This window comes from Hyla sarda, chromosome 1 (assembly GCF_029499605.1).
Source record: "Hyla sarda isolate aHylSar1 chromosome 1, aHylSar1.hap1, whole genome shotgun sequence".
Lineage (NCBI taxonomy): Eukaryota > Metazoa > Chordata > Amphibia > Anura > Hylidae > Hyla > Hyla sarda.
The window spans coordinates 229,336,273-229,346,875 of NC_079189.1; the positions used below are offsets into that span (position 1 = coordinate 229,336,273).

The 10,603-nt window shown below is 39.7% G+C and overlaps 1 protein-coding gene across 2 annotated transcripts; it reads right to left on the reverse strand.

Annotated features, from left to right (window-relative positions):
- Positions 1–772: 772 nt before the first annotated feature.
- Positions 773–10,133, reverse strand: LOC130365832 (uncharacterized). 2 transcript variants are annotated; one of them, XM_056568897.1, is made up of 5 exons: positions 10,034–10,133; positions 6,108–6,255; positions 5,045–5,246; positions 2,521–2,688; positions 773–1,237 (listed from the first exon to the last, which is right to left on the reverse strand). In XM_056568897.1, exons 2-5 carry the CDS (start codon positions 6,240–6,242, stop codon positions 1,080–1,082), a joined length of 663 nt encoding a protein of 220 aa, XP_056424872.1. In that variant the 5' UTR covers positions 6,243–6,255; positions 10,034–10,133; the 3' UTR covers positions 773–1,079. The 2 variants fall into 2 exon arrangements, with proteins under 2 accessions (XP_056424872.1, XP_056424871.1); XM_056568896.1 differs by lacking the exon at positions 10,034–10,133 and adding an exon at positions 8,918–9,017.
- Positions 10,134–10,603: the final 470 nt, after the last annotated feature.

A 10,603-nucleotide genomic window follows, 5' to 3' on the forward strand; every position in this document is an offset into this window, starting at 1 on the left:
TCAGCAGAGAGCACGGTGTTCCAAAAAGAAAAGAATTTCCTCTGTGGTATTCAGCAGCTAATAAGTACTGGAAGGATTAAGATTTTTTAATAGAAGTAATTTACAAATCTGTTTAACTTTCTGGCACCAGTTGATTTTATAAAAAAAAAAAAAAAAATGTTTTCCACTGGAGGACCCCTTTAATTGCTGCAGATGCTGTGATGAGAATTGATCATGACACCATAGGGGTTAATGGTGGACATCAGAGCAATCTCAAAAAATTGTACCAACAAACAATGACTTCTGGCAAAAAACAAGCCCTCACACAACTGTGGGCTGCAAAATAAAAATGTTTTAGCTACACAACAAAATGCAATTACATTTTTTTCACTGTGAAAAGAGAAAAACATTTAAAAAAAATTGCTATCCAATAATTGTCCCATAGAAATTAAAATTATAACTATAAAATTATATATTGTATTTTTTTTCTTATCATGCTTCCTCCCAAAAATGAACAAAAACTGATCAGAAGGTCATATGTAGCATAGTAACAGTACTAAGACCCAGTAGAGTGAGTGAGTATAAGTACACTATAACAATCTCCATTCAGCTGCTCCATTACAAGTCCAGTGAAAGGTGATATAGATCGCTGCAAGCCAGAAAGTAAAGCCTACCACCGAGCGCTTTTCTCTTCGCATTTTAATGATTGGTGAGGGACCCCCAGCGACTAAAGCTTTTGGCATGTATAATGTACATTGTAAGTAAGACAATACACTAGTAAAAAGCTCATGTCAAATTTTTTGTTTCATGTTTATTTCTGTACTATAAAAGTTATGTAATAATTTGTAATTGGGCACATGAGCACATACTGTACATGTCATTTACAAGATAAAAAATTATAAACATGACCATTTCCATGGTAATATAATCGCTGCTAAAACAGTTTGTCGATAATATCACTCCAAGTGTGTATTTCCAGGAGTGCAGTCAAAAAGTGCATAATCAAGTGTCCAAAACTGCATAAAAGACCCAAAGCAATTGGTTGTAAAACATAAACTGAGAGTAAATACATTCCAATTACCACTCGAAATTCCTTCCAATTATTTACAACACATTGCGACTATCTTTCTTGTCCACCTGTTATCACTGAGCGTAGAGAGCATAAAGCGTGAAACATCTGCCCGTGATACTGTGTTGGTTATTGGGTAACCTTTCTCATCTGGGACAAAATATCCTTCATGGGTCAAGATTTCTTTTTCTGTAACAAATTCAAAATAGTATTACATTACTAAGTACTAAACTTGAGGTTCATTTAGCTTACTTCTAATCTTTCCAATCTCCAAAACAGGCATAGTGCAATGTAGTTTATGATGGGCAGTATAGTTGCCGAGACAACCATATGACTACCAACGAGCTTCATGCACAAGTCCCATAAATTAGAATTGGGCTCGCACACGGAACCCGCTGGGCTTCGTACAACTGTACTGCCCTGTGTATGGACTGCGTAAAAAATTATCACTTTGATATCCTTACCTGTCTGTTTTACTAAATACTCGTATTCCAAAAGAAATTGTAACTTTAGGGTAGGGTTACACGTGCCATATTTTGCTGCTGCATATTTTTGACACCACTGAAGTCAATGGGTAGCAAAACACGCAGCCGGTTTAGCTACCCATTGACTTCTACATATGTAAAATACGCAGTAGCAAAGTACAACCCTATGTGAACATACTCCTTACTCTGTATTGTAACGGTCCTTTGATAACCCCTTTAGGAATTATAAGTTGACTACTGGGTATTACAATTTCCCTTGTCAATAGTATTAGAGATGAGCGAAGTTACAGTGATTTGATTCATCACGAACTTCTCGGCTTGGCGGTTGCTGACTTTAGCCTGCATAAATTAGTTCAGCTTTCAGGTGCTCCGGTGGGCTGGAGACTCTCTCCTAGGACTGTATTCACCTTTTCCAGCCCACCGTAGCACCTGAAAGCTGAACTAATTTACGCAGGCTAAAGCCATCAACTGCCGGGCCGAGAAGTTTGTGACGAATCGAATCACTGTAACTTCGCTCATCTCCAAATAGTATGTCCCTACACATTGACACCTTCAATATTAAAGGGATAGTTAATCCCTATATTTTTTTTTTTTTGTTGGCCTACCAAAATAATTTTTTTGCACACAGAATACACATTAGAATACGTGTGAAAAATGTGTGACGTGAACCTGGACTCAAAGTATAACTGCACATGGTAGAAGTTTTTCCTATGGGGGTCTCTGGTTGTTATGACCCTCACTAGTCAATAAAATGAAAGGGGCAGAAGCACTTGGCCAAGCATTTTCTTTGCTACCTGAAGATGAGCTAAAAGGCAATGCCGAGCTTAGAGCTTTTGCCCCTTTTTATAATCAGTACTTGGACCCCCACCAATCAAAACAGTCAACATGTTCTGTCAGTGCAGTTATACTTTGGATATGGAATTTTGAATTTGGCTGTTTTTTTTTTTTACTTATTCCTACAAATATGTAAATAAAGTGAATGCCTACCAGTCACTGGTGTATTCTGAAGCCCTGGTGGTCTTACAACAGTCCAGTTAAGATCAGTACACTCTTTTTCTAGATAGTTTTCCATCTCACGCATGTTTATGAGGACACTTTTTATAAGCGGTACAAGTAGATTTCTCACGAAGAATGAGGCATTCTGTGCTGAGCTAGCTGTTGGAAAAAAAATAAAAATAAAATTACTTACTTAAAACAGCAGGAAATAACCACCGCTAATATTTTCTACATTTCTACCTATATCTACAATGACTACACAGTCTATACTGTATGTAAGGTTGGTGTACATGCAAGGCCTTAATCACATGGCAGAACTGTGTACCAGATGCTGTATAAAGATGAATATGCATATACTATGGCTCAGATTTATCAAACTGCGTGAGAGAGAAAAAAATTTAGTGATTTTCCCACAGTGACCAATCACAGCTCAGCTATGAGCTGTGGTAAAGCGAAAGCTGAGCTGTGATTGGTTGCTGTGGGAAAATCACTCTATATTTTTCTCTCACACAGTTTGATAAATCTGGGCCATGGAGTGCATATGTTGCTTCGTGTAGCATTGAATTCTTTGTGGATGAACAGTTTCATGATATGAAGACACGTCATGTGACTGATTCCTTCCAAGAACTGTACTAAGGACTAGGGAGCATTTAGCATGTGAAGGTATAAGGGAAAGGGTTGTTTGTGTAGGAACGTGTTTTTAATACCTTAACCCAAAAAGTTGTAAAGGCATATATGTAAGATCAGTCAAAGAGCTAGAAGGTATATGACACTGAGAGTTGTATTTATTGATCTGAGAAAGGTTAATATAATTTTATTTTTTTCTGTCAGATTTTAATGGTATCTGAGAAATAACTCTGTATGGCTCTGCAAGAAATTAAAGGTATTGAATGATCCAATTGAAGACTTTAGGGCTTGTATGAAGTAATAATGTGCACTAGTGTATGAGGCTTATAACCTGCAACAATGGGGGAGATTTATCAAAAACCTGTGCAAAGGAAAAGTTGCCCAGTTGCCCATAGCAACCAATCAGATCACTTCTTTCATTTTCCACAGGCCTTTTTGAAAATGAAAGAAGCGATCTGATTGGTTGCTATGGGCAACTGGGCAACTTTTACTCTGCACAGGTTTTGATAAATCTCCCCTAATGTCTTTCAGTGAGACAATGTAAAAGATCAAGACATTACAACGCTTAAGTCAAGCACATAGGTGGATGTAAAAGACATAGGTGGATGTAAAAGTATAAGGCTTTTCTTACGTTCCTCCTACACATTTCCTTCTTTTGGAACCACTCTCTTCCAAGTGTTATTGGCACCAAATATTGATTTAAATTGCTGGTTTGTAATACAAGTATTAGACTGGAGCTACAAGGTGATTGTGACCTTGCGATCAAAGTTCTCGGATAGGTTGCGGTCACTGCCTCTTTTTTGGTTGCAGTGCAACCCTATTTTATTTACCTTAGCTGTGATGCAGCATGGTCCACACAGTGTAACACTGCAATCTTTGGTCGCGCAATCCCTGCCATGACTAAAATGCTGTGTAGCCCCAGCCTCAAAAGGGCTTTTCAGACTTATAAGCTTGATGGTCTATCCCAAGGATAGACCATTAATATTAGTTAGGTGGGGATCCAACTCTCGGCACGCCTGTCATTCAGCTGTTTAATGGTGCCACGGGCATTGCATCACCATACCAGTAGCCACCCACTAAGACCCACTGAGAATAGGACATCAATCTTAAATGGCTGGATAACTCCTTTTAATAAAAGGAAGCATTCTATCTTGAAAAGTTTGATTTCTGTTGTAAGTGGTAGTCATAATGGCAAAAATATATGCAACAGTTAAGCTCTTTCTGTTCTAGTAACAAGAGAAACACAGAGGAAAGGCGTGTAGCGACCAATAAAGGTACAAAAGTGAACTTTATTTAATATATATGCTCAATGAATCACAAACATTTAAAAACCCACACCCCGGAAGAAGCTCCCCAGCGAAACGTCAGGTGACGGAGGCACACGCTCACATTGGTCCCACTGTGGTAATCTACTTGTCTGTGTTTACAGAGTATTTCTGTTTCCCTCACGTGTGCTTAGGCACTTTATGCTTTGGCTCCTGATGGATACCATTGACTCCTCTATGTGCAGTTCACTTGCACCTTATGTTGTTTACATTAACTGATACTTTGTGAAATACTCTGTATTGTACTAACTTCAGCTATATAGCTGCATTTTGCTTTGTTTGTACCCTCCTGTTAGTCGGTCCTCCAGCATCTTGTCTATTGGTCTATTTTATTTGTTTTTAAATGTTTGTGATTCATTGAGCATATATGTTAAATAAAGTTAACTTTTGTACCTTTATTGGTCGCTACACGCCTTTCCTCTGAGTTTCTCTTGTTATCAGCAGTTTTGGGCATAGACTGTCATACTTGAGGGGACTCATTTGGTCTTTCTGTTCTAGGCCTAATATAAGGTTTATGAAAAATGTTTCTTATCGAAAAAATATTAATGTCTGTAGATACATACTGTCTGTGTACCAGGAAGTCATTGTCACCATCCTGTTTACTCCAGTCTGTCGCATGGCCCCTACTATGGCAGTCATGGAGTCTGTGTAACCACTTATTGATGAGAACATTTTATATTGGAATCCCAGACAAGATACAACTGCGTCCTGCCCTTTGAAATGTTCAGTTAATGAGTCTGCTGAAAATATATTGGCTTCTACTACCTAAAAAAAAAAAAACAACAAACAAAAAAAAAACATACATTTTAATAGACTGATATACCACAACATAAAGCTTATTATTCTAAAAACAAGATCATGGCATGTATTTGCACAAGTCGTCTAAAATACATAACTACCTTGAAAAGAAGCTTCCGATATCACTTACAGAAATGTCCTAGTACCAGAAGTGAATTTTGAAGGAGAAAAGTAAGGCCAGGAAAAGTTCATGAATAGGAAACAACTTTTAAGAAAATACTTGCATATCACCATACTAATGGTGTTTTAGTGCTTGGGCCATGGAAAAATAGTAGATAAAAAAATCTACTTGCCTACCTCTGTTTCCCAACACTTGTTTCTTCACCCTGCTTTGGAGCAGGACCTGCCTGCTCAGCCAATCACCAGTTAATGATTGACTGAGTGGGCAGGTCCTGCTCCAAGCGCTTTAGCCTCTCAAGCAGGCTAAAGAAATGAGTGGCGGGGGGACCAGAAGCAAAAAAGTGGGAGCAGCAGTGTGACTACCAGAGTACCAGAGGCAGGAAAGAATAGTATTTTGTTGTTTGTTTTTTGTATTTTTTCATGGCCTCAGCATTATCCTATTTTTTTTATTCTTAAAGGGGTACTGTCACGCCGCCCGCCCTGTAGTCACCGGTAATCAGTCCCGGAGCGAACACGCTGATTACAAACGGGGTGCCGCGTGCAAGATCCCGGGGGTCCCCAGTGGCGGGATTCCCGTGATCAGGCATCTTATCCCCTATGCTTTGGATAGGGGATGAGATGTCTAAGCACCGGAGTACCCCATTAAAGCTTGCAAGCACAAAAATTGAGACTCTACCTAGGTATTTGTGATTAGAGTATATACAGTACCTTAAGTTTCTCATGTTGGATTGTTATTTTGCTGATGTTTCTTACAAGAGCTGTTACTTCATGTCCGTCCTGCAGGGCTTGGGTCACCAGGGCTGCACCTGTCTGTCCAGTTGCTCCAAGAACTGACACCTTCATTTTGAATTCCTGTCTATGATGATATTTCATGTTTGTTGTTACTGAGAAGCTGAATTTCCAGAAGCTTGCTAAGGACAACTTTTGGCAAGGTTACTATGTGGTATGTTTATGTGATGTGGCGGGGTGTGAGGTGCAGGGCAGATGGCATTAAACCCTTGTATACGTGACACCAGGGCGGGGTTTAGCCTATAACCATCCTAAGGTATACCGCTGGATCCTGGGCTAGGCATGGGGGCAATAAAGACTTATATGGGGGAGACTAGCAGGTAACCCATAGGTCACTCTGGGGGTCAGCTGGTCACTGATACCTCCTGGGTAACAATCACATGATATAACTTGTTAAAGGTACTATACACAGCATAATGCATAACATATTTACAATGGGAGAAACACTGCAGGCGGCCCTTGGGACACGGAGGGACTCTGCCTGACAGGGCAGGGAAGGTACGGGGTTACACTATCCCGTACTGGGCCATCACATTTATCTGGAACAAATGTTCATAGTGGCAAATCTGCACCAAATTGTGTGGACTTTTGTGCATGGTTTGCTGCCGCCAATCTGTCATAGAATATACTATAGTGTAAAATTAGACCCCCAGCAAAATCTCAACAGATAAAAAAATCTTTGCAGATTTTAAATTTGAAGTGAATATCTGCAGCAAATTTGCATGTTAACTGGTGTTCAATTGCCTCCATATGTGTGTTTGTAGGTGTATGCCTATGCATGCAGGGCCTGTTCTGCCTATAGGCAAAATAGGCAGCCACCTAGAGCGCTCTCTTGAGGGGGGTGCCGCTCTGCCCACTGCAATAAAGTAACCAACCAGCATCTGAAGCACCCGCCACTCATCCGAAGCACCCACCCAACCTGAACCACCGTCACGTGAGGAGTTTTTTTTTTTACAGTGTTACCCCAGTAGTAGTTGATTACATGAGAAGGAGGTTTGTTACAGTTTGTCACCCCAATAGTAAGGAGATTTCATGAGGAGGGGGGTTGTTACAGTGTATCTCCTCAGTAGTAAGGTTGGGTGTGTCAATGGGCGTGGTCAAGGGGTGGCAAAATTGGCTTTCGCCTTGGTTGGCAAAAATCCTTGCACCAGCCCTGTGTACATATACTGTATATGTGCCTGTGTGGTAAATCAAATAATGATTTCATAATTTAAATGCAGGTTTACATCTAAAGGCTACAACATTTTGCAGTTAATATTAAAAGTATGTCTAGGGCATCCCTTGAGCGTCCCACACTCTGTACAATCATATCTATCATTGGCCCTGGTCAGGTCAGTGCACAAGCATTGGGCACTCTAGACTACAAATGGAGGCATGAAATCATATGGAAGGATCCGGATTGGTAATTTTGCATTAGGGCCCATTTTCCCCTTTGTATACGTGGTGTCCTTGTACAGGACCTTGTCCTGTCCCTGTCTAAAGTCCCCTCAGTTAGAGTCCCTCCATTCCATAGGGCTCTCCTGCAGGGCTTGCCCCTTGTTCGCCTTGTATAAATGTGTTTCTGTATATTGTACAATATGTATAAGAGATGGTATAAATGTTTAGGACCTTCCGGAGTCATGTGATGTACCCAGAGTTCTCTGGGTTCAGGACCTCCAGGCTTGACAACCAATGGGATTAGTCCAGCCCCCTTAGTATATAGGAGGCTGTAGTCTCTAAATTCCCCCTCTTGTTCCTGCACTTCCTTCATGCAGGACACTAAGCAAGCACAATCAGCATATCTCAATTCATCTCAACTAGGCCAAAGCCTAAAGATCCAGCAGCCACTAAAATCGTGAGTTATAAAGCTCTATCTACAAATTCTTTGTGACTACTATTCAACTCAAATCCAACAATTAGTAGCACAGTGGCCTGCTTAAAGCTCAAGACTATTAGTCCCAGCAAAGCCTGTGAGGAACCTGCATCCCGGTTACCTCAAGAGAAACTGTTTAATTTTAAAGACTGTTTGCATATGAAGTTCAGTAAAAGTTCCAGTTATCTCATAAAACCTGCTGTGGACATTCCGTTTATCATCCTGCCGTTTGTGGACCGGTTGTCGGCAGGGCCTTCTATACAAAACAACCGCACCCTGGTGTCACGACAAACTAAGGGCTAATACGTCCAGACCCTGTAGCATCATTGCAACACCCCTATATCACTACCCTTCTGGCTCACCACATATATACCAACAAATTTACCTTGCAACTCTATTACATAAAAAAAACAAAAAAATAAACGAAACATTTTTATATAGGCTTCTGTACAAATGACAGAACAAAAATATGTAGTGAGATATGATTATAGAGTGAATACAGCTGAAGTATGAATATATTATGTGGCAAACATTTCTACAGACTTAGTGTGTCCACATGATGGCACTGTAAACCATTAACACAGTGCAGGCGTGTCTCAGCAGTATACTGGTTTTTGTACGTTTAACCGTACAGTATATTTTTGTTTTTCAGCCGTGTGATTTTGACCCAAACACCCTGTATAAACCCCTTTTAATGTATGCTTACTAAGTATGTGAAGAAATACAGCTTCTCCTAATTCCCATTTAGTGTGTATACAATAACACTAGCTATAAAGGCGTGTCTGGATTACTGCTTTAATCTATTTATCCCTGTAAACTTTCTAAATTATTTAAGGCTATTTTAATTCCGAGGAGGACACAATTGAGAAATACGTACCACAGCAGGCTAGCCAACACCTTCTGAATGGACTGTGGTTTCCAGTGTGTTTGCACATTGTCTTGGTGATGCAATCTTTAAAGGGGCGGGCTGGTTACACAACCATGTTATGAGCATCATGTTACATTGTGTATGTCAAGGGTTTGTGCACAGTTAGGAGACACTCCCGTTGCCCTGCCTTTAGCTATTAGTTTTCATGGGTGTAGTGTATAGAGTCTACTGATACTTTAATGGGAAATGGTATCATTTGTTACAAAGTGTTACTTTTATAGTATTAGCAAAGAAATGGAATATAAATTATATGTGGATGTACTCCATCTGTGTGGAGGTCCGAGAACTTTCACCTGGTGGTATCCTCAACCCACCTTAAATATTTAGAAAAATAGAAAGTAGGGAAATGGCGAGGTTCTCAAGGACTGTGGGTTGGTTTATGTAGGTGAAATTAATCTATGTGTGTGAGAATTAGTACATAGCATTAAGACCTGAGAAGTGGTATAGATTTATATAGAAAAATAGTATTGGTGGAATAGAATGTTATACAGTATATACCAATTTGTATGTATAGTGTGTGGTACAGTTATACCACACACTATACATACAAATTGGTATATACTGTATAACATTCTATTCCACCAATACTATTTTTCTATATAAATCTATACCTCTTCTCAGGTCTTAATGCTATGTACTAATTCTCACATACTATACATAGATTAATTTCACCTACACAAACCAACCCACAGTCCTTGAGAACCTCGCCATTTCCCTACTTTCTATTTTTCTAAAGAGATGGAATAAGTTGGTCAGTAACAAGTTACTTTGTTATTTTGGAAGGACTCACAACTATTCAGGTTTAGCTGATTTACAGGGTATGGAAGAAAGTTGGGAACTTTACGTGGTCTCAACACCGTCACTGTTTCCCACTGCCAGAGCAGAGCAATAGTCACTATTCAGTCCCAGTCCCCTCTTAAAACAATGAGGACAATACTTTTTATGTGCAGGAAGGTTTTTTTTTGTTTATGGATGTACTGTGATGTTCCATATACTAGAGAACCCTCCTTTCTCATGCAGTAACATCAGGGGTCAAGTCCTGGGAAAAAAAGTGGGGGTACTCACCCAAGATTTCCACTCAATGGCTGGTTCTGCAGGATTCTTGCTAATGGGAACGGTGTTCCTGCTGTTGAAAAAGTGCAGGAACTCAGTTCCCACCCGTTCCTGCAGGACTTGAGCCCTGAGTAACATAAAGGGAAATTTATCATTATGTCTTATAGTAAGATTCTCTTTGTTGCCCATAGCAACCTCAAATTGCTTTGGTTGCTAGGGGCAACAAAGAATCTTACTATAAGACGGCTTGATCTCCCCCAAAGATCGTAAAGACAATATTTATTCTACAGTTTAGCCTATTATACTGAGTGGTGATCAAGAATAAGGGAAAAGAAACCCTGCAAAGACAATTACTATTTGACTCTAACCTGGCAATTAAAATAAATCTCTGTCGCTAACTAAAAAAGGAGTTCTGCGAAGAACCATATTCAAAAATCGGTTTTGGTTACGATTTGGAGCATATAATCCAATAAATACATAGTAGATCCCTCCGATCTTGCACCTGAGAGACACATAACTTCCTTCCTTATCGATATCTACCACTGGGTCTATTAGTTGTATCGACTTACTAATAATTAGTGC